Source organism: Vanessa cardui, chromosome 19 (genome assembly GCF_905220365.1).
Source record: "Vanessa cardui chromosome 19, ilVanCard2.1, whole genome shotgun sequence".
Lineage (NCBI taxonomy): Eukaryota > Metazoa > Arthropoda > Insecta > Lepidoptera > Nymphalidae > Vanessa > Vanessa cardui.
In genome coordinates, this window is record NC_061141.1 from 6,136,202 (window position 1) to 6,163,089 (window position 26,888).

Consider the following 26,888-nt stretch of genomic DNA (forward strand, 5'->3'; position numbering starts at 1 on the left):
TGCTACGACAGTTAGCTACGAACGTTACGATATTGTCTACCGTTTTTGTAGTAATTTCCTAATATTTCGTTACTATAAAATTTAAATTATTATTCGATACAATAAAAACTTAAAAGTGATATTCTGTCTGTGCCCATTTCTAGGCCAAGGCCTACTTTTTCTTTGACGACAAGGATAGCAACTTATTCCACAACTCTAATGCGGTTTGGTTGATTTCAATTAATGTTAATTTCCTCACCATATTTTCCTTTACTGTCGAGCACAAGATAACTTATAAAGACAAATTAAGCACAAGGAAATTCAGTAGTTCTTTGAACCAACTTTAGTTAAAATGCATACGTTAAGAGCTGTTCGTTCTCGGCTGTAAGAAGAATTATATTATTGAGGTAAAGATAAATAAAAAAGTAAATAATTCAATATTTCATTAATCAAATAAATATATGTTTTATTCAACTAGGCTAATATCACACTTTTAATATCATTATATAAGTTAAACAAAAAGGCGATATTACATATAAATAAAAACATAAAATTAACTAATTAGTTAATAATTAATTTATTTAAGATTATTATAAGTTAATACTACATAGTTAATTTATTTTATTTAGGTATTATGCATAAATGTTAACAAATACGAAGTTATCGATTTGATAATTTGTATAATCTTGTTTCGAATACTATTTTTTATCTAATAATTAATTATTTTAAAACGTTTCTCTTACAGATTTCTATTAGCTTCTAGCACGAATAAAAAATAGTATTTGAATATCGAATAATATCTATAGAACACGTGGACCAAATACAACAAAATAGATTGAATTTTAATGAAATAATTTTTAATTTTGACCCAAACGTAACTCACCGTATATATGTAAATTAATGCAACTATTAAGTCTACAAACTTTGGCTCTAATTGTTCGTCGAGAGGGTCTTTGAAATTTCAAGAGGACACAATATATGGGGTTAAAGTTTATATCATTAATATACATAAAATTATTGACTAAAATAGGTGATATACGCCTGAACCATACTTTATTTTTACCCTAATAATTACTAAAAATACAATAAACACTAAATTTGACTTTAATTACAATTAAACTAATAAATTCCTTAAGATTAGACACATTTCATCCCAAGCCCACTATTATCTTAACAAGGACAACCTAACTGAGGTTGACTATAAAATTACTATAACTAACTATCTCAGAACCGACCATTTCGCCCCATAAATCTAAGAAATCACACAATAAGTGTAACTTTACACCAATACACCATCCCACGTAGGTGACGTCACGCCATAGCGGCAACATAAAAGCTCCGAGCTTGCGGTACAGCCTTCAAAACGGTGGTGAACTCTAAGAGTATAGGTCCTACGTGTGTAACACGGACGTAAACGTAAGTTGGAAACTTTTTATATACCTTTATAGTTAGTTTAGTAGAGTTTAGTCATATTTTTGTATAGTGAATATTGTTTTATGTAATTCTTAATAATATTTGGTGCAGTTTATTTAACTTTGTGTCAAAATTTTACGCAGACAAGTTGAAAATTATCTCGTATTACAAATATTTACATTTTATTTATTATTAAGAGTCGAATATCGTAAAATATTATTATAGATAATAAAATAATGCGAAATATACACTAAATATATAAAAGTACAAAAAAAATTGTATTTAAACAAGAATACGAACGAGACACTCTAAAATGTAATGAATTTAAATCCTATATGATAAAATAGTTATAAACTTCATATTTATGAACAAATCAAGAATACTAGTATATAATTTTTATATGCACACTTTTGATTTAATTTATGATTTCTAAAAAAAACAATTGGTATTAGATTTAATAATAGTAAGTTATTTAATATATAATTAAATTATTACAGTTTGATTTATTAAACGAAAGATAATGAAGAAAATCTAATAATCGTAATTTAATCATGCTATTGTGTAAAAAAAAAATACCAATAATGTGTTTCAATTATTATAGTTAATTTTATTCAAAAATATACAATAAAAATTTTAAAATATTAAAATGAATAATAAATTATATAATTATATATATACATTTTTATAATAAATTATGAAAATGTATATAATATTTTTATATTACCATCAATTAATATTTCTTTTGATACTTAAGATACATGTCATCAAAACGTTTGACTCAATCCTTAATTAACTTATTTGAAATTTAAGTAAAATAATTAAAATTGATAATTTAATCTCGTGGCCTGTCGCATCTTACTAAAAGTAATTATTAGAAAAAAAATGAAAAGGGAAAAAAGATTAATGTCATTAAAATAGATTGGAATTTGTGCGATATAAAAATTAAGCCTGATAGTTAATTATAGATTAAACTAAACTATATTGTTTATAAAAACAAAAAAAAAGCTATTTAGAGATGAGCGTTTCTCGAGATACTCGCCAATAAATATATTACAAACTATACTCTTTAAAAACAACACATAGACAGCAAGGTTTTATTATGAAACAGCGTTCAATCCAATTATTTAATATAATTGTTATATAAGAAATAAATATAACATATAAAGAAATATTTTTCGTCAATCGTTAGTAATCGAAAAGAAAATATAATATGTGTTCACAATACAATCTGTTTCGAGTCTATCAATAACGTATTTCACATACAGACATGCTGTTATTGAAGATAAAAAGATGATAGCTATTGATAACGTTTGAAATGTACGGGAATTAACAGGTAACCTATAATAGAAAACCGCAACCCACCGAAAACACAAAGCCTTCATTAATTAATCTATTGTATTTACTGATCACTGTGTGATCTTTGTAATAATGTGCACGACCGTCCTGATAGCTTAATCTATAAATCAATAGTAAATAATAATCATAATGGATTTTAATATATTAAAATAATGATACATAAAAACTTTAAAAGCAGGAAATGAGTTTTCATTTGAACTGTGTAGTAAAACAAATAAAATTTGATGCACTATATTAGATTGTTAACAGCAAAAGTAAATTTCAACTTTAATCGTTTCAGTGAAGATTAAAATTATTTAGACCCACACGTACGTTTACGTTATGGTGCTACAAATTTAAAATTTATAATTAGTTCGTAATATTATGACAACTGCACAAAATGCGATTACCGACAGTTTTATCACTTAACTTTATATATTTACCGCAAATAAATCTGTAAATAAGATTATTGGAATAATTCGTGCATTAAGTATATCCTACCTCCAATCAAAATTGAATATTGTACTCAATAGTAGTTAGTAGTGAAGTAATTCCATATAGAAATATTGAGATATTTAATGTAATTGTATTTGTGTGTTATTAAAGATACAGTCGCAAATATGATAATACCATTTAATTGTCCTCTACCTTTATCTGTGACGTTAGATAAATATTTTGTCTAAGTAGTGTATTCCAAAAAGAAAGCGACGGGTCTCCTTCAAATTTTTAATGACGATATCGAAAGGTCGGTTTTAAGAATTTAAACTTTGATAGTATGACTGTGTTGCTATATAAAAAATTTAGTCCCAAAATAGTTGAACTTTAGGTTTCATTGAAATAATTATGCAAATACGTTTCAATGAGCGGGAAATACCTTAATTAGAGAACCGTCCCTCTTAGAATGGAATTACTTTTTGTTTATTTTTAGCTAAGACAATAGTTTACTTGTTTTAAATCTAAGATCAACTTCATAAATATATTCTTTTAATTATCCTGTAGTAGTCATGCCTTTTAAACATCTCCGATTATAGATCAACGATTTAAAATTCTATTCATTATACAAGTTTGGTTTTTAAACGAAATACAAATTTGATTTTTTTAAATATGTCGAAATTTTATCGCCGTGAAATAAAATCATGTGTATAATTATAATTAATAAATAATATTACAATCATTTCAGGTCAAGATATAAGTTATATTGTTAATGATTGAAGATTTAAAAGAAATTAATCGTAAATATTTGCTCAAGTTCGTCCAGTATTGTCTTCATCCCATTTATTTGGGTAGGCGCAGTGCGTTTCCTGCATGACATGCTTTTGCGGTCGGTCGTCTGCCCGACGCCAGCTTTCTGAGAATGTTCGTGTTCAAAAAGACATACAGCTTGTTTGAAACATTAACTACTCGATTGTTACTACCAATTTAATTAAATATCAAAACGAACGAATCTCAATCTTTTTCCAACAACTTTCAAGGCTTCAATGCTATGATTCTCTTCCCGTTACAATTCTACTTTTCTTTCCGCTGAAGTCAAGTAGAATAACAGCTAAGAAGTAGAATAAGAACTTTCTAAGAATGTTCGTGTATTCGTTTAACTAAGACATACAGTTTGCTTGAATCATTAAGTATGCGATTGTAACTTTAATATTTGGATTGTAAATTTAATAACATAATACAAACTTTCAAGGCTTCGATGCTATGATTCTCTTCCCGTTATAATTCAACTTGTCTTTTCGCTCTACTCTACTTCATCTTTTATTCTTAAGCTGTATTTATCTAAAACCGAAATAATGATGCATCTGTAATTTTGAAAAAACTAAATTGAACAGAATTTTCGGCCATGAATTATATCCATACGAAAATATAAAATAGTTAAATAATGAATTAATATAATTTAATTTGTTAATATACAGATATATACTTCAGTTCGGAATCCGTTATTTTAATATAGTTTGATTATACATACAAATAATTTGCCTGAATTATAAACTTAACTGCGTTATATCGAGGAACATTATTTTAATAGCAATTTAATATGATAGTAAAAAATATTTTGGTTGTAACAAGAATTCCTCTTCAACGAATCGTAATCAACGATAAACATAATGATACCTAATTATGAATTCGTAATTTAATTGAAAAACTAGTGGAATTAATATGAATAACATAGTTATGCTCTGTTATTGAATAAGGGTGTACTCGCTCATTGCGAGACAAAAATACACCAAAAAAAAGTTAAGAGCTTATTCATGAGATAAGTTTCTGTCTGGTTACTCCATTTTTTACAGCTGAGATGGCCCAGTGGTTAGAACGTGTGCATCTTAACCGATGAATTCGGGTTCAAACCTAGGCAAGCACGACTATACATATGTGCTTAATTTGTGTTTATAATTCATCTCGTGCTCGGTGGTGAAGGAAAACATCGTGAGGAAACCTGTATTTGTCTAGTTTCATTGAAATTCTGCCACATGTGCCACCAACCCGCATTGGAACCCGCGTGGTGGAAATGTTCCAAACCCTCTCCTTAATGGGAGAGGAGGCATTAACCCATCAGTGGGAAATTTACAGGCTATAAAGTAAATTACTTTACTTTTTTACTTTACTCCATTTAACCATTACCAAATTATTAATGACTAATGTAAAATTAATGTATTTCTTTCTTAATTGGAATCTTACAACCACAGAACGTTACAAGATCATACCAAATACGGTTATAATCCCTAGATTAACAAAGTTACTATTAATTGCTATAAATATCGGATTATTTCGAATACGTTAACAAAGAAACTAATTAAGTATCACCCACGTACCCCAAGTGCTATTATTAATGAATTGTATTGTAGGTTTTATTGTGTCACCGTAAAATAAATACTCAGAGTACGTATAGGCCGTGATTTCTTTACATAAACACTAATAAAGTATTATTAAAATGAAGATAGAAAATTTACCTTTTTTAATTAAGCACTCTGTTACGAGCCTCTGAATTTAAATAGATACTCTATCGCGAAGAAAACTACACTGCTCATTTTTTCCACTGATTAAATAAAATATAAACATTATTTTATAATTAACTTTATCTGCTTGATAGAAAAATATGATGTTTTTCTATCAAGAGGTCTTGCCAAATGTTCAGTAGTTATTTTTATTCGTCAATCAAACGAATGCTAACTCCAAAATTTTCTCACATTCATATAATCCTGTTCATAAAGTATAGGATATATATTCATATAATGAACGTATATGAATTTTAAAGTGAGGCCTTTTTTTAACGTGTGTTCTGATTTTAGGTAAATATATTATATCTATAATATAAGAAATCCCTTTCTTTAAAAATGTATATATTTTTTATGTACAGAAGTGAAATAGATTAAATAGAAAGCCAAGAATTTAAAATACTTAAAACTATTTACTTTCAAATCAAAAACATTTCTATCTTCTAATTTATAAATAAATCACCCAATACCACATAGATATTAAAGTTAACTACTAACTTAAATTAAACTTACAAGTTCGGATTTATGAAATACAATGGCAGTTTTTTAACAATTTACAAGACGCGCCTTTATCAAACGTACCCAAAAAAAGCAATGGCAGCTTAGTTTTATTCTTTCTAGACAGTTGTGTGGATAAACGAATCTACTAAATATATTTTATATGTGAGTAATTCAGTAATACATCAGTCTATATTTTACAAAATGATACATTAAAATCTCAGTGGTAAATCGTAAAATAATAACAAAATTATTACATACAAGTGTTACTGAGCTTACTATTCTAAACTAACAAATTGCAAGTTTCAATAAAATGAAGGAAATCATTGAAAAACACAATATATTTTGCAGCGTTTGCGTTTTCGTTATTCAACACTGTTTTACATTGTATACATAATTTAATTATGAAACTAATGACAGTACAAAAAGAGAAAAAGAAAGTTTTTGAATTAATCCCTTCATCAAGTCGTAAACTCTTAGTACCTTTTGAAACTAAAATACTAAACAGACAACTGCATATTAAATTAAACTTACATAGTACTCGTGACTAATAATGACATTGCGACGCAATATGTCATTCTCAATCGGTAAAGGAAATTATCGCTCATATTGAGCACACGAAAATATATCTTATAGTGACGAACCTTTACTTAACCCGCCTGTACATTATTAACTATTTATTTAAATATGATTTTTAAAATTAAAATATAAACGTTTAAACCTTTATCCTAATCATATAATGTCGGTACAGGTAGTCAAGTCATTTTAGAACCTCGATAGTAGGCCTTTTGCAAGATCAAAAGGCAAAACTGTGAATTACGTTATTTTCCAATTTGAAGGGTAACTTGCACGAGGGACATAATTACAAGGTACATTGAGGCTAAGGTATGTGGCGGTGGCTATCACTTAACTTCAAGTGGCCGCTTTGCACGACTATATAATAAAAATAAATATCCTGGCTGACTATCAACACACAGCCAATTATATGTCTAGTAATTTAGAACAGGAGGGTGAATAATTTTAACCCATTAAAAACATAAATGTAAAATGAGAGCCAAGTACAATATTAAGATATTAGCCTTGGTTGTTGACTTCAACGACAAACGAAGTGAGATCTACATGGGTGCCAAGTTCTATGGCCAGTCCTAAATGTATTTATAACTACATGAAACATCATTTATTTCCATAACTTAGGATAATATATTGTAGCCTAAATCTGATTTGACTAGTCCAGATATACGAATTATTATTTTCGATGAATAGTTTCCAACAGAAAGCAGAAAAAGAAATTATCGTAATAATAAAATGACAACTGACAAGTATATACTGAAGAAGTATAGACTGTATAATATAATCAATTAATACTAAATCCCAGTTATTAATAACGTAGTAAATCGTGTGCGTAATAAGTGATCCTAATAAAACCAATAAAATGAAAAATTATCATAAAATGATAAAATTTAGCAGTTTTATTATTACCTTTGTATTCGCCTAATTACCTACCTCTATTCCAAATTTGAGCTTTCTAGATCACCTGGAAGTGGAAAATGTTTTTGATCTATAGGTCAGTCAGTGATAAAAATTGCGATTTTTGGACATGAATATATAAATAGCCGTTTAAGATGTGTGTATTAAATTTGGAGCACATATGTATCTCGCCAGCCATAATATATGAGCCAAATTTGACATCTTTATGTCAAACAGTTTTTGAGCTGTGAGGTCAAAAGTGGTTCCAAATGGTTCGTGTAATATTACACGTGGTGCTGCTCGCCATTACTGTTACTAGTACTTGGCTTTAACGGTACCGCGTGTCTAGATCCACGCGATAGTATTGTATAAAACATAATGTGATAAATACACTATTTTTATATGTGGGTACATTCTTAGTAATACTTATTTCGAAAAATTATTTTTATTATAATCTATTTGGAAAATGAAACCTTAATATAAATGATTATTATATAAGAAAAATAAGCAACAAGTTTGCATTTCTTATTCAATATTAGTTGTTGCTAATTTGAGGGTAAATTCGATGTAGTTTAATTGAATTGTGTAATACTTTTCTTTAAATAGTCAGAATATATTTAAAACATCTAAATAAATTTAACATTTCGTTATGAATGAAAATGCTTAAGTTATCGATAATGTATTAACGCCACCGCAGGAAAAAACCGAATCTAACCTAAAAGATTTTATATTATATATTATTAAATTAAATTTATTATATGTAAATACGAAATTAAAAATAAATAAGATTTAACCTAACCTATAAAGGCGCAATCGCAGTTTCAATATATATTTGAGAACCAAATATCTAACTAAATACCATATTGATGAAATCGAAGAAAAACATTTGATATGTTTATGTCTATCATGTGTATTCCACCAATTGGAACAGCGTGGTGGAATATGTTCCAAACCTTCTCCTCAAAGGGAGAGGAGACCTTAAGCCAGCGGTGGGAAATTAACAGACTGTTATTGTTGTTTGTTATATCTATGAAAATATCGCTGTTTGAACGCATCACGCGAAACCGCTGCAAATTTTGACATGAAATTTTACTGCATGCACCAATATATTCAACGTATTTCAGAGAAGGTTTTTAGCTAAACGTAATAACCATACATTATAATTAAACTAGCGCCCGCACCCGCCCCGGCATTGCACGGGTGCAATGATATGACATCATAGTAGAAAGTTCTAAAATTATCACTGTTTCTTTACTAAATTGTCCATGTATTTCATACAAAAAATTATTCTCGAATCACTATTAAAAGAAACCGCATCAAAATCCGTTGCGTACCTTCAATGATTTAAGCATACATATGGATATAGGGACAGAAAAAACGACTTTGTCCGCTTCTGCTAACAAATATTTTGATTACTTATCTTGTAACGTGTACTTTTAATTATATAATTTTAGTAAAGTCTATATTGCATACCCCTTTCTGACGTTTATCGATCGTGTTAAGTCAGTTATCCTATGCTATTTAGACTCTACTTAGACCATCGTACGCTAGATTTAAGTATTTTATATTTTGCATACAACAATAACTTTAATCTGTTGCACTTTTAAACTCTTCTAAAACGAAATTAACACAAACAAAGACAATGTATTTATAATTAAAGATTAAAGTCACAAATAAGGGACATCATAAAACACATTTGGCTTTTAGCTTTGAGGTTCTCGTAACAAAAAGCCCGTGTGATAAACGAAATAACAAGATAATTAGTAATGGACCCCGATACCTTTTGTTACGATTTAACATTAATTATAGCCGAAGGCAAAGGGTGCGCTTATAAAGCTGCGTTAAGTATATAAATATAAAATTTTTGAAATAAATTATGAAACACAACTAATATTGATTTATATTAGTATGTATACAAACATTTCTTTGCCTTGTGTTACATATGTATATTCGGGTTGCAACTGTGTCTGTGAGACTGATATTAACAGTAACAACAACAGCCTGTAAATTTCCCACTGCAGGTCTAAGTCCTCCTCTACCTTTGAGGAGAAGGTTTTTAATATATTCCACCACGCTGTTCCAATGCGGCAGAATTTCTATGAATTTGTACACATGCAGTTTTCCTCACGATGAATGTTCAATTTACAGTAAATTGAACGTATTATATGTTTAAGACATAATAATGGTAAACTTGTTATAAAAATATGCATCAAATTGTAATTTGAATAATTTAAGATACAAATTATTAAACGGTATAAATTAAATATACCGTTAATGATGAGAAACGAATACATTAAATACATAAACGATTTACCTTGAAATTTAAGTAAATTCCCACTGCTGGGCTAAAGGCCTCCTCTCCCTTTGAGGAGAAGGTTTTGGAACATATTCCAACACGCTGTTCCATTGCGGGTTGGTGGAAACACAACAGTAGTTCAATGGTTATTAAAAATAGTTTAGTACAAGTTACCTATACCCAAGGTATCGTTTTAGATGTTATTCCTGTCAAAAATGTGTGTCACTACGGTGTAAAAGTAATCAACGCTTATGAGAATTAATTAGATTATCAAATGAAACGGTACAAAATCTCAGCGGATCTCCATAACGAGACACGCGCGTTATATCTCGATTATCGTCCGAAATAAATATCAATTCGCACGATCCCTTGCGAAAAGGTTTTTTTTACGTTGACATTTGTATTTCGAACTTCAAAACAAAACGACACATATATAACTCAATCATTATATATTACGTAGAGCAGAATATCAAATTATTTGGGTTTGAAAACGTCTCATAAAAATCAAGGCACTAGAACTATAAGTTCGATAAATTAAAATTCAAATATACTGCATCATTGCACTGTAAAAAAACATAAAAAATTAAATGTCATGATTGTAAACACAACTATTGAAACAAACTTATCGACAACTATTTATGTAAACCAAGCAAGTCTTTTCATAGTATGTGTTTTCAAGACTGAAATTTCATATTAAAATAAATTTTCTTAAAACATCACTATTTAATTAAAAACTGTTTATCATAAGTATATACAATATTATTTGAAAGAAAACATTTCTAATTCGTAAAATAGCAATGATAGTTTAATTATTGTTATGTGTGTGTTATCTACAAATCCGTTAAGACCTAACGTTCGAATTTATAATATTAGTAAGATAAATATACAATTAACCAACAAATGTACAAGTTCTATATAACAGCATGTATAGCCTTTTATAGCTGTATCGAGGAAAATTAATGTAGCGTATTTACAGTGCTCTTAAAAGGTTAATCGCCTACGTCATAAACATGCAAGTTGACGTCACGTAATCGAATTTAGAAAATTTCGAGAAATTTAATTCAAAACAACAAAGAGTTAAAATATTTCATGAATAACTTGTACGCGTTGCTTAATTGCAAACAAATTAAAACACAGCACTGTTGGGGTCGATTTACAAAATCATTCTGAACTAAATTTTTTGCAAAAAAAGCAAGTAAATAAACAGTTTTTAAAGCAAACTGTTCATCATAAAGATATTTATAAAAACAATATTCTTCAACGTTTTCCTTTGAAAAAGAAGTATTTTAAATGACATTCATAAAGTAACCGATTAGCCAAATCTTGTAACCAATTATATTATATGATAATAAATTGCTTATATAACACACCTACGTTTATATTATAACAACGTAGTAAAAACGTTTTTATAATATGAAGACGTAAAATTAAAAAAAATATGTCTATAGACTATGGTGAACACTTACCAACGTTGATTATTTGCAAACTTTTAGTAATCATTAGCATATAAAGTTTAACTTAGTGTATTTTACCATTTAAAAATAGACTGAACTTTCAAAATTAGCTTTATATCGTTATGTTATACTTAATGTAAATAATATTTATATGTAAATAATATTTTTTATATAGGAATATTATTATGCATAAAAAGTCGAGCACTTGAATTAAATAAAACATTGCCGGTATTACCCAGGATGATGTTGGGATTCTAACAATACATGTAAATCTGTTCAGGAATTTAAAACTTACGATTGAATTAAGAAACACACGTATTCACACGAACTAATAACGAAGGCGCTACGCTGACGCAAACTTTATATCCGAAGAAATAATTTCAAAAATACTTTACAAACATAAAACCAATCTGACTTTAAATCCACACATTCAATTTATATCAAGCGAAGGACATTACTAATTCATCCCGACCTTAATCTCGTTTTTAAAAAGATGAATTGAATGAAATCGCTTGAATCCCAATCTTCAATAGAAATATTTCATTCAGCGAAACATTATCCTCACAGAACACACTTTAATGTGTTCTATATGATATAAAAAAAATTCTTAAACCTTTAGAAAATCTTACCTTTAAATAATCTTGAAAGGTAATTAAAACTAATGACTTCGTAATATTTGATTCGATCCTTGATTCGAACTCAAGAACTCAGGGTATACAGCGGTATAAACTATAAATTAATTATCTAAGCAACAGGTTATTTCGATTGAAAAATCGCAAAAGTTAAATTGCAATTATATTTTAACTTTACCTCCCTTAATTTACTCCTATATACATTACTGGATAAAGTTTTTCAAATAATAAAAAGCCGTTAATTTGTTCGTTATTTGTCGTGCGGGATACACAATAAATTATTTGTATTTAACACACAACTATGTAATTAATTGTCAGAAGATAACAGTGAGATTTATGTTTGTTCTCGAATCTTCATTCCAATAGATATCTTCAATTTAATTTCGGCTTGGAAAATGACATTACAACTTTAAGCTACTTGATTAAAGTAAATTTTAATTTGATTCTTTTGTAGGCACAACAATACCTAGTTTTGAAACTAATACATAATAATGATTATTCAATTTTATTAAATCTGATATAAATTCTTCGTATAACTAGTAATCTGTGATTACACTTACGTTTTAAGTATAAAAGAATATAAAGGTTCAGGTGTTAGGCAAAGTTTCTTGATATTCAAACATTTACTGGAATTTGATAAGCATTATCAAACTTCAAAAAAATCGATTCTGGCTTGGACGTGAAAAAACAACATATATGCAGAAATACTTTCACACTTATAATATTGGTAGATATAAATAATTACTCACAATCATCTTTAATCGTCAAAAAAGGGGCATAATTTATAGGCAACGTTCTCAAAGACAAAATAATATTAAACTACTGGATTATAAAAATTAATAAAAATAAATTGACACTACCCAATTCTGCCTCTGCCGAATTAATGCGCGTGAAAGATAATTAAATTACGATCTTATGATCCTATAATAATAAATAGTGAATCTGTAACGGCTAAAGTAACTGAAAATTGGTATTTGTTTGATCCCTGTGTTATTCGTATATAATATATATAATTCGTACATATAATCGTAAATGATATTTTTTTATATAAATTTTTTTATATGGAATATAGACATAGGCAATTTTTTTACATTATGGTACATGTTTTGAATATCAATATGTGATATAATGTTAGAAATGTATCAATATTATAATTTAAAGTAAAACAGCCTACAACAAAACATTCGAATTGCCAGACGGATTTTTGTATATTTATGACAATTTGATAAAACACAGAAAAAAACTAAAAATAACTTTATAACAAAATGTTAGACTTTTTAAAATACATCACGACGTACTAAATAATACGTCAAGTCATTTCATTCATAAATTTATTGAGAGAAAACAATCGGTATTCGCATTTGTTGTTCCGTTTTTTTATTATTAAAATATTACTTTAAAAATTAATTTCGAACAGAATATTCTATATATACTTTGCAACTGCACCGGAAATATAGACAATTGTCGTAGCGTGAATTTCATGTTCTCCTATTTAATAAACGTCAATAGAAAACGTCTTTAGAAAAGGGAGATACAGAACGGACATTTTCTTGCAATATCAGTAGCATAGCAAGTATTAAATTCCATATCTAGATGTTATGATATAAGTTATACAAGACGAGAATATATATTATACATCTAACGGAATTATTACCCATGTGTAATAAATCCACTTTATAGCGTACGACGAATATAGTTTTGAATTTATAGTCGAAAAGACATAAATAGTCTTGACTATTTATAGTGTTTTATTTTATACTATATCTTAATTTGCACTCATATATAATATTTTTATATATCTGTACCCCATGTCCCATCCATTCAAACTAATTTACGACTTTCGGTTTAAAAGTTGCGCCGTGAAAGTAGAACAAGGGAACTCGCATTAAAATTTATAATGTAAAATTTCGAAAGATCAAATCCAAGGCCAAACTCGGAGATTTTAATTTTATATTATAAGCACCATTTGTTACGGACCCTTTATGCGCGTTACACTCGTTTCACCCACAACGTTTCCGGCGGTGAAAATGAGGTCCCGAAAATATGTATAAGAAAAACGTTAGCGCTAAAAATAGATCCGCAGTCCAGCCTATCGGCTAATTTCTGAACCAAAGAATGACCACTCATAAACACTAACAACATTTATCATTTTACTTAAATACCATAATCATGAATTACGCTGATACTGTACAACGTATAATGACAGCATGCTTGGGTACCCATACTCATCATAAGCTCCCCCGCTATGTAGCATCTTAGCATTCTTAGCTCCCAAGGCCGGTCGCACTTGGGTGTTAAGTAAGGTGTGGTTATTATTTGGTGATGCATTGGCGATATAAGGAATGATTAATATTTCTTACAGTACATATGTTTACGGAATATGTTTCAAACCTTTTCCTCAAAGGGAGAGGAGGCATTAGCTTAGCAGTGGGACATTTACAGACTGTTGTTGTTATGTGTACGGACCGTTTTTTATTATTTTTAATATTCAATCTAAGTTTCTTTGGTTTAAATTCAGATGTATATGGTTTTAGCGTAGACAAGTATTTAGGGCATAATTTTATATATGTTAAATATAAAACTTATGATTATTATGTTGATATTTTAAAAATACTTTCATGGGTTTAAATTAAAACGATGTACTATCTAATTGTATGACTTATAATTTGCCCTCACAAAAAAAATTACAACACAATCAACATGCATATTTTTTAATATAAAGATATATATATAATACAATTAAAAAAATAAATAAATAGCACGTATAACTCACAAAAAAAAAACATGACAATTTAGTTATCACGGTTTTTTGAGTACACATCAAAACATATCTTTTGGCTTTAAAAAGGCTCAAGTGTGCGCTGATTTACTACTTGAACCAGTCTTTATTAAAAAAAATATATTTGACTAAAATGATAAGACACGCGAAAACAGTTGCGAGCTGTTTACTCTGAACCCTGACTTCGCGTACAGAGAACATACGATAACTGTAACAAAAGATTTATTTAAAACCCATTGTTTCGTGAGGATTAAAGTGTGATATAATTGTGTATTCACTCATTTCGTATCACAAAGGGCGACACGGGTATTGTCTCTGAACGGATGCTGTGACTGTGACGTCTCTGCTGTGTAATAATATTCTATATATTCTCGATAGACGTGACCTGACTAGTTATATGTGCAATGACAATCTGATATCTCTACATTTCCTATGAATAACTTGTGTTTAGATGAAGTAAAATATACTAGGAGTATGGTAGGATGTTTGAACGTGTGTAGCTATCCACACAACATTGGACAACGTCACATACATTACTCTGATCCCAATGTAAGTAGCTAAAGCACTTGTGTTATGGAAAATCAGAAGTAACTACGGTACCACAAACACCCAGACAACATAGAAATCTAATGAACTTTTTCTACATCGACTCGGTCGGAAATCGAACCCGAGTGTGCCTATGAAAACCGATATACACGCTACTCGACCACGGAGGTCGTACATAGGTCACGTATCTGGTACGCCGTATGTCACCGCGATATGCATACGACATACATTTGCACAATTTAAAATGACTATCCTGAAGTCTAAATGTTCATATAAACTGTAAAGATTAACAATATTTAATAATGACGTAAGCGCAACATGTGTAGTCGTGTCTTTATCCTAATTGACCACCGCTTGTAACTAACTTCTGAACGGTTCGCATATAAATGGTAAAAATTAACAATAATGACGTATGCGCAGTATACACATGTGGCGCTTACGTCATTACTGTTAATTTCATGTGATGTCCTTTGTAACTAACTTCGGAACGGTCAATTTATATCACAGGTATTATATGTAAGACGCGTTGTATACTCGTCATCGCTTGCGTAGCTCTAATATGGGGACCGACAGAGTATACAATTATGTAGTTTTGGTATACTTTGGAGCTTTCTAGAGGATTAAAACTATCCTTTCTATAGGACAGGGTATAAGCTGCTACAGAATTTAATTTGACTAAAACTATGTTATGCAATGGTTTCTGGTTAAATGACACAAGTATAACAATATATTTGAATAATTAAAAAAACGAAATGACCCAATGCTTGGATAGCATTAATCTAACCGATGATAGCGGGTTCCAACCCAATCAAGCACTACCCAATTTCCACCTAAGCTTGGTTTGTGTTTATAATTTGTCACGAATTCGGTTATATAAAATCACGTGTTCGGTGGTGAAAGAAAACATCGAAAAAAAACTTGGATGTATCTCGTTTTAATAAATTCAGCAACACATGTATTTATTACCATGCACTAAGCGAGGGAGAATTATCTCAAAAACCTTCTTCTGCTCAAAGGCAGAAGCCTTAGCCCAGCAGTAATACAGGCTGTTATATCTTTGTTATTAAATATGATTTTATTATTCAGTATTATTGTTTCGGTTGTTATATGTTTGATAATTATTGTTAGTTGATATTAATGTTACTTTATATTAATAAACATTTCAAACCACTTAATCAATCATGTGATCATTCCAAATTTAAAATTAACAGTGATGAGTACTTTCCTCTATACCAGCATAAATTAAGCTTCTATTTGTATACAGTCATGTAGTTTTCAAAATTTAAATCAAACTGGATATTTCGAGAAATGTAATTAAGTTCTCACCAGCCAGTAATACAGTTTTTTATTAAAAGACGGTGTCATTTACGAAAGTAATATCAAATTTTAGAAAGATAAATTACATACATATCCTAGAATAGTTTATTTTTTCCGTTTTTCCATCTTAGTGACTTTAATAAAGATCTGAATAATAAGCCTTGAAGAGATAAATACTATAAGATACTATAAAATACTATTCAAAACTTTGCAAACCTGGTGTCATTAGGCCGGGAAAACGTTACGCAGAAAAATAATCATCTGTTTCAATTCTTCTACTGTACGAGAGCAGGACAAAAAATACTCTACATCACATATACTACTCTACTACTACTCTACCCAAAACCCAAACGAAGCATATCAAAATACCTGTAAATGAGCTCACACGTTTAACTAATGCCTAATTTATGATTACTCAAATATTAATAAGTCATATATTTCTATTAGTAATCAATTACACTTTACGAATGATATATACTGTTCTCCAACTTTGCTCTTTTCAACCGACTTCAAAAAGGAGGAGGTTTGTAACAAACATATTTCCTAAAGTATTCTCGTTTTGTTTTTGATATATATACTTTAGGGTTTTCTTGGGTGACACCGGCTCCAAATATAACAATAACTATAACTACGTTATATAATCGTAAATCAACTATTAAGTAGTCTAATATTTTTCATCTCATTTTACTTAGGAGGTCTCTAAAAAATATGTTCAATACGCAATTATTTTTATTACATTTTAGTGCATATTTATTTGTTTTAAAATAGTGTTTTATTTCAAGTCGGTTTTTCTTTTTGTTAAAATTATTATCTTTAAAAAGATTGTAATAAGATTTATTTACATTAATATTTATACAAAAATGATAACTTATTTTAATTTAATATCAGTTGTATATTAAGTTATTCAACTTAAAGTTCGAAAGTGGCAAATAGACGTTTCGGAAGTTCATCGAAGTGGCCGCGGGCTTGAACTATTCTCAATCTCCGCTCACCGACTTAGCGCTCAACTTGAAAATGTTATGAATTTATATTCAAAATGTTACACGTATTTTCAATTTATAATCAATTGTTCTTACGAACGTTTTAACATTTACCGTTTCTGATTTAAGTAAATTAATATACGACTAGCATTTAAAAATAGTAAAGTAATTAATATACTGTCAATGGCCTTGGTCTACTTTTCAGGTAAAGTTTGAGAGCATAGTCCACCACGCTATTCTACTTTAGATATGAAGTATTGCTACATGCTTTTTTTTCATGATGTCATTAACACATAAATCAAGCACATGTAACAGGTGTTCGCTTGGAATAGAACTCGCGACCTTTAGTTGAAATCCATATATTAAAAGTTGATAGACTTTACTAATTTGATCAGTATGTTACTTATACTTAATTAAAAGAATCTGCATATGTATTGTAATAAGTACCTACGAATGTATGTAGTATAAAAACAAATGTAGGCTGTACGTATATTTGACAACATACATCTTTTAAATAGTGGAATCATAAATTTAAAACGCGATTTGGGATAAATATTTGAATTTATTTCATCCATCGTCATCGTATATATAATAATGTAAGAAAAGGTCAATTAACAATTGAATTTAATTCGATATTTGAACGTAAAATGCTGATCATGTAGAATTATTTAATATATCAGGTATTATTATATAGTTATATATGTATGTTTATAGTATAGTTGAATCGATATAATAAGTATGAAGCTTAAATATATGATCGTATTAACATTAAATCAAATGCTGACTTATTCAGACGACTTGTACTACACAAATTAAGCGAGTTTAGTTACCTCAAAGCCGTCAAATCAGTAGTGTACATTCGAACTGACGCTTAAGAACATCTTCCAATCAGGTGTCGATTGATTAATAATTCCTTTTTGAAACTGAATTTAACTGGTTTTGCAGGGATATAAATTTGACAGGTAAACTGGGGGAGGGGATGGTAAGAGAAATTAATAAAAATAAGAAAATATATGCCATGAATGTCTCACTGCTAAGCGTAGACCCTAATATATTTTCTTAATAAGTAAGAAAAAAATATTTAGATCTTAATCCTGCGCTGCCTCAATTTGGTGAAGACATATTTTTCTATTCCTTTCAATATATGCAGGTCTTTCACCAGGACGAGATATAAACCTCTTGTCTTATTGCTCATTAGTGACAGGAAGGCTGGTTAGTTTTTGAATATACGTTCAAAAAAAGCTACTAGCAATATAAGCTAGATATGCGGTATTACCCAAGTTACTGCTCCTTTCACGTGGCTCGTAACGTGATAAGAGGTAGTCAATAGCCTTTTACATTGAATAGTCTAACACAACATATATTTTAATTATAATATATTTTACTACTTAGTAGACACCCGAGGCTTCTCTCTTGTTTCGGTTGTCATGTGTTAGGCCAAAAGTGGCCTATATTCTTCCTTGGAGTTAAATTTTGCTTCTTAATACCAAATTTCATCAAATTTTGTTCATTGGTTTGGTAGTACAAGAGCGAAAGACAGACAGAGAGAGTTACTTTCACATTTATAATATTAATATAGATTAAGGATGTGTTGGGGCAATGTGCAGACACAACAGAAATCATATTTTGGTTCCCAAGGTTGGTGGCGCGTTGGAGATGTACTACTAACACCAATATCTGTGGACGATGGTGACTAAAAGACTTTCTTTTTGAGATTTTTTTATTTTTGACAACCTCCGTGGTCGAGTGGTGTGTACACCGGTTTTCATGGGTACGCCACTCGAGGTCCCGGGTTCGATTCCCGGCCGAGTCTATGGAGATTATTAGTTTTCAACCGACTTCCAAAAGGAGGAGGTTATCAATTCGTCTGTATTTTTTTTTTTTTTTTTTTTTTTTTTTTTTATGTTTGTTACCTCATAACTTTTCACTGGGTGGACCGATTTTGATAATTTTTTTTTTGTTTGAAAGGTAGTGCTTCCCGTGGGGTCCCATTTTTTTATTTTTTTTTTCCGATGATGGTATCCATGTGAAAACGACATAAGTCTTAAATTTGCATTATGTATATGCGCGACAAATAGGTGAATAACTGAAAATCACGTTAACCAATTTTGATAATTCTTTTTTTATTATAAAATATATACTTCAAGGGTAATTTGGTGAAAGTTTGGTAAGGTTCTGAGCACAGGATCCATGACAAAGTAACGGAACGGAAGGGAACGGAACAATTCTGAGGAGCACGTTAGCGATACTCGGTCGAATCTTTTATTTATAGGTCATTTGGATATTTGAGGCACCTTCCGTAATTTGGTTATGTTTATGTAATTATCATAGTCGAATATTATAATCAACTAGCTACCCACCCCGGCTTCGCACGGGTGCAATACTGGTACTAAATATACTACAGATTTTTTTTATATACGACATCACATCGCAAACTTCTAAAATTATCAGTGTTTCTTTACTATATTGTTCATGTTTTATATACACAAACCTTCCCCTTGAATCACACTATCTTTTAAAAAAAACCGCATCAAAATCCGTTGCGTAGATTTAAAGATATAGGGACAGAGAAAGCGACTTTGTTTTATACTATGTAGTGATGGAACTCCTATACGGCTCGCAGTTAGGGTGCGATATGGGGCAGAATTTCTTACTATCTTTAATCAAATTTTGTGTATGTGATGTGATGTCATATGATGTACGAAATATAGTTGGTCTTTTTCAAAGTTTTTTTGCTGAGTTCGATTACAGCTCTTTCGAGGGATCCTTGTAGTTTACGCCGCGTGACGTATTAAATCCGCATTTTCGAAAGTCTATTTTTGCTTTATTCGCAAGTTTCCTTTGAAATTGTCCTCGAAGTAGTTTCTGACTCATATAAACGGAACGTTTAATCTATCCATATTAAAAAAAATTAGTTAGTCAACATCAGCTTCACTTAAAATCAAAAAATAAATAAAATTTTAACAAAAAGAAAAACCGACTTCAAACAAAACACTATTTTAAAACAAATGAATATGCACGAAAAAGTAATAAAAATAATTGCGTATTCAACATATTTTTTAGAGTCTTCCTAAGTTAAATGAAATGAAAAAATATTAGACTACTTAAAAGTCGATTAACGATTATATCATGTAGTTATAATTATTGTTATATTTGGAGTCGGTGTCAGCCAATAAAACCCTACAGTATATCTATCAAAAAACAATACGAGAATACTTTGACAAATATGTTTTTTACAAATTACCTTTTACACAATAATATACTGGATCAATCAAGGGGCTCGTATCGCTTCTTTCTTTTGATTGTTGGGGCAAGGGCACCGTGGCTGACACCGGCTCCAAATATAACAATAATTATAACTACATGATATAATCGTTAATCGACTTTTAAGTAGTCTAATATTTTTTCATTTCATTTAACTTAGGAAGACTCTAAAAAATATGTTGAATACGCAATTATTTTTATTACTTTTTCGTGCATATTCATTTGTTTTAAAATAGTGTTTTGTTTGAAGTCGGTTTTTCTTTTTGTTAAAATTTTATTTATCTATGTTGTCTTGGGTCTGGGTGTTCGTGGTACCGTCGTTACTTCTGATTTTCCATACCACAGGTGCGTTAGCTACTTACGTTGGGATCAGAGTAATGTATGTGATGTTGTCTCATATTTATTTATTATTTATTTTATTTATTTTAAATCTATTTGCACATTATTATTACTTACATAATTGAAACACTGGAAAGCTGTTAACAAATCAAACTCTCAAATATAAAATGTCATTTCCTTTTATGTAATTCGATACGTTCAATGTAAAGGGACGACTCTAAAAGTGATATTTCGAATCGTGGGCGGATATTTCATTGTATAGCGTTTATTCTTTCCTCAAAATTTATTCGTAAATTTATTCTAACCTCACTTATATTATCAATGCCAAAGTAAGTTTGTTTGTGACGTTTAAACAACAACAACAGCCTGTAAATTCCCATTGCTGGGCTAAAGGCCTCCTCTCCCTTAGAGGAGAAGGTTTGGTACATACATATTGCAACACGCTGTTTCAATGCGGGTTGGTGGTGACGTTTAAACTATTCGACTGTAATATTGTATTTAATATTGTCACTTAATGACTTTGTAAGAAAAGTATTCAGTTCCAGCGTCGAATCGTCGCTAACCGTGGGAACCAAGACGTAATGAGTTGTTTTCCTGTAACATTATATCACATATTTTTGTACATCATTATAATTAAACTTTGCATATCAGTGGATATTCATAGAACAGGATATATCTTAATAACCTAACATCTGGTTTGGCTTTCGAGCGTATTAAATTTAGTATTGAATAAATAATTAAATTCACGTAAAAAATTCATGACCTATAAATTTTAATTTTATAATCAAATAACAAAATCCCAATTAAGATCACCTCATTTATGTATTGTATTCATTAAACTACGCGAATAATAATTATTTTTAATAATTATTCGATAAAATCTTTGTAGTGTTTATTAAACATAATTTATATTCTATAATTAATATTAAAGGAGTTTATTTGTAAAAAAAATATTACTAAAACCAAAAGAGTTATTTTAAATGTAAAATTTAAAAACGAAGAACGTAATAAAATTCGTGTTTCAACCTTAATTTCAGATTTTTAACGAACATAAAATACTTTTACTCTGACTAATTCTTATTTTGGGTCCCGCCCTTTATTATTTAACTAGTTCAAAAGTCGAATATAAATTAAGTTGTCTGAAATGAAATCTCTTACCGATCGTGTGAGATTATAAGAGAGAAAGAATAGAGACTGCACTTGCTTCTGATGCGCACTATTTCTGTAATATATTCCCTGTGTGCTCAATGTACTTATTCTGTGCAATTGTATATTCTACGTAAAGGTATCGTGGCCCGATTTCATATTTCGATCGTCATTTTCATCCGTCAATAAAGAATATATTAATAGAGAATAATAAGACTGTTTTGAAAATACACCTTAAACGTTCACAAATAACACAGTTGCCAAGAAACGCATAGATGATTGAATATTACGACATAAACGCAAAACTAACTGGTTACAAGTTGTCTATTACTTAGACACTGGAATCCGAACTAAAATAAACCGAACTCAATTAAACAAAAAATTGCTTTAAAACTAGTATAATCTTGATATTATTGCAATATAAATTATACATTGTTTCGTTGTCATTATTTAGTAAGTGAATTAAAAAAAAAACAAAAGAAGATCATAGAACATTCGATTTTACACATTACTGTTTCTTTTTGAATATTGTAATTTTTTTTTTATATATGACGAATTTTGTTAATTAAAATTACATTAAATTAGGTATATATAACACAGATATTATTAAAATAAAAATCGTAGGCGCGAACACACCCAATAACAAAGTACTAGCATATACATGCAGACTTGCTTAACAATATTACTCAGTAATAACCTTAAAAAATACAAGTAATAAACGAATTGTTTATGGCAGAACCGCCATATTTCAATGCATCTGTATAATCAATATCGTAAACAAATGTACTTAAATATTAAGCTTCAGGCTTTACGATGCCATTGCAGACGAGGAGACGACGAATTTGTTCTTTATACGTACTCTTAGCACGATTACAATCTTATAGTATTATCTCTCAAGCGATAATAGACTTTAAATATAATACAGATAAATATTAAAGTCGAATAAGTCTGCGAAACTTGAAGTGAGAGAATTGTTTGCTTGTTTAACAATTAATCAATACAATTAAACACGTTAAATTGGTGTATTGACATTCAGTAACTTACGACTAAGTCTATTTCGAAAGACAACTTTAGTTTAGTTGTTTAGTTCACCAATTATCACTTAACAACCTTGTCGAATTAAATGCTATTTTATATGTATATTGGTATTGCACATAGTTCTTAGGGAACGACCTTATTTTATAATCAGTTCAATGTAAATCCCTAACGACTGACATCAAGGGTGTTGGTAAAATAATAAAGAAGGAAAAAGTACTGTTATTTGTAGATACATAGTACATTTAAATATTCAGACATTTTTGTTTATGACTACTGATCTGCGTTTTCGACCGCGTTTTATGTTATTGTTCCGTCCTTGAGTCATCATGATGTTATATAGCCTCTTTATAAATAAAAAAGTATTTTTTTAAATCGAACTAATATCTATTATCACTTTCAAACATATAAAAACTTTTCAGCATTAATAAATATGCATAAATGGCAGGCTATTTTAAAATAGCAGACTTTAAAGCTATCATGGAATGGTCCCCTTAAAGACAATTAATTTGTAAGAAATGTATTCAATTCCACCGTCGAATCGTCGCCAACCGTGGGAACTAAGACGTAACGACTTGTTTTCTTGTAACATTGTATCACTTATCATTAAGAGCAAAAATATTATTTAATATTTCAATATAGAAAGATGAGTGTAATGTACTACTGATACAGCTTAGTCTCTTTTACTTAAATCAACATTATACGTTAAAATATTCAAACAAACAACAACAGCTGTAAATTCCCCACTAAGGCCTCCTTTTGAGGAGAAATTTTGGAACATATTCCACCACTACGTTCCAATGTGGTTTGGTGGAATACACATGTCGCAGAATTTCTATGAAATTAGACCTCAGGTTTCCTCACGTTGTTTTCCTTCACAGCCGAGCATGAATATTGAGAGGTGGTTGCCTGGGTTTGAAAACGCAATCGTCGGTTAAGATGCACGCGCTCTAACCACTGGGCCATCTCGGCTGAGTGTGAGCTGCCATAAACAAAAGCAATACCAAAATTTAAACATAAATTTTACCTACCCTCAAAAAAGTAGTATTAAATATAATTATATACCAGACCTACTTACATGCTGAGCTAGATTTTACGTGTGGCTTCAACTTTATCGAATTACTTCTGCTCTGCCGATACTCGTTTCAGGATCGCTGTGCAGTCTACATAGATTCCAGGAAGTTTCAAAAAGAAATTCGACAATCTTTTAAACTATTTACGATTTCATTTATAATTTAAACTATTTCATTTTAACAAATGTACTCTGGAAAATAATATTATAAATCCCTATTAATTAGTATTTCTTATAAAAACTAGCAACCCACCCCGACTTTGCACGGGTGCTATATTAATACTAAAAATACTACAAAATTTGTGTATTAACGACATCAATATCAATCATAATTTATTCAGTATTATGTACATTTTTCTATGCGTGTGTGAGTGTACGAATTTGTGTAAATTTCAAAATAATAACACAATATTTTCTACTAAGACAATCATTGTTACTTCGAACGACTTCATAATTTGACTTATTAAGATGACATTTCAAATTTAAAAAAAATATTTATTGATAAAGATAAATATTGCATAAGAATAAAACGAAATATACGCACTGCGCTAACAATTTCAATATTTCAATCACTGTGTCTTATTTTCTTACGAATCTCGGCAATGGTCGCTCTCGGCGCCGACGAGTCTGCCAAGCTGACCTTCCCCCAGTTCACGACCTTTATACATCGTAGGTAGCAGGAAATTCTGGTTAACTTCACGGGAAAGCTGCAATGTTTTTAAATTCCGATTCTATGTTTGGTTTGACGCACGAAACTTGCATCAAGGATGTGTTTTAATTTTATTGTTTACGAAAATATTATTTGGAACTAGTTTTATGTCTTACATTATTTTTCGTTGTATTACTACTGTATGTAATATCTACATCTCGTATTCACATGTGTTATTGATAAATTATTAGGGTTTTTTTATATGCACGAATATATGCTTAAAAATATATATACGAAAGTTTTTTTTTTGTAATTACATTTTTCGATGGACAGTGGCCATCACGAATAGACAACACAAGAAATATTAACGTTTAACATATACATCACACCACTAACCTGAAGAACTAAGATAATATTTACCGGTAGATTCTGTGATGATCGATTCTTATCGCTTAGTCGAATAACTACTAAATCGAAGCGATTGGTGTCTTCACATTGTCGATTAAAAATCGATTTAATTTGACACCTTTCAAGCTTTTTTATTCACGTTATCAGACGCAATCGAATTGACTAATCTGTTAGTTTATTTATATAGAAAATCTTTGAAAAGTACTATTTTATATTACTTTACCCACAGTAATGTATTTTATTATAGATGTGACTCGACAGAGTTCAATTTACAATGGTCAAAATTGTAAACAGTATTTTCTTTCAGACCGCAAGCAGACACCATGAGGAACAACAGGAGTATTATGTTGGTGTTGCTCATCTGCATTGTCGCTGGCGTCATGTCTAATCCCGTCAGAAGATCGCCAGACCTTGAAGCTAGACGTAGGAGTGCTATCGACAGGAGTATGATAAGGTGAGGCGAAAAATGTTTTATTTATTCCACACTACACATGTCACAGTACATAGTGCAGTCACTATACATAATAATGACTACTTTGAATCTTATTGATCTGAGTTTATTATTTCCTAATTTATTTTAATTTAATATATTTTGTATTATAAAGTGCTAAATTGTCAACGCTCAAGGTCATAGTAATTGTCAATCTTGTATTTAAAATTGTATATAGATAATCTTTAATAGATAAATTTATAATCTTAGATTCGGAAGATCTTACCCACCGGAACCATCAGCCAGTGATCTCCGAGACGCATTCCAACGCCCGACACGCAGAGGCAATAGCTTTCTCCGCTTTGGCAGATCTCAACCCGTCTCATTCACGACCGACGACCTCATATCCTTACTCAGGACCTACGAAGACGAGTACGATAGCCCTGTCTCGAAACGTGTTTCCAACTTCGTGAGATTGGGACGTGACCCTAAGTTCATCCGCCTCGGGAGGTCTACTGATGAAGATAAGTCTGGCTACGAACAAGGTTCAGATTTAGTTGTTAGCGGATACCCTCAAAGGAAAAGCAGGGCCAGGGATCATTTCATCAGACTCGGAAGGGACAGCGAGGAGTTGACCAGGGATATTGATCTAGAAGAGTCTTCGGAGAGGAAGAAGAGATCGGCGAATTGTCTTGATTGCCAATCGTAATTAATTTGTGATACTTCCAAAACCAGACGTGATCTCTCAAAATGTTTTTGTGCCAAAGTTTTAAACTACGATTACCTTAAATAAAATAGAATCAGATTGATTACTTTGTTTTTATTTTATAATTATTTATTAAGAATTTAATGTTTAAAT

General features: G+C 30.0%; 1 protein-coding gene across 1 annotated transcript; it reads left to right on the plus strand.

Annotated features, from left to right (window-relative positions):
• Positions 1 to 1,348: 1,348 nt before the first annotated feature.
• Positions 1,349 to 26,888, plus strand: LOC124538023 (FMRFamide-related peptides-like). Its single transcript, XM_047115024.1, has 3 exons — positions 1,349 to 1,395; positions 25,907 to 26,053; positions 26,300 to 26,888. The coding sequence occupies exons 2-3, from the start codon at positions 25,923 to 25,925 to the stop codon at positions 26,736 to 26,738; spliced, it is 570 nt and encodes a 189-aa protein (XP_046970980.1). The 5' UTR covers positions 1,349 to 1,395; positions 25,907 to 25,922; the 3' UTR covers positions 26,739 to 26,888.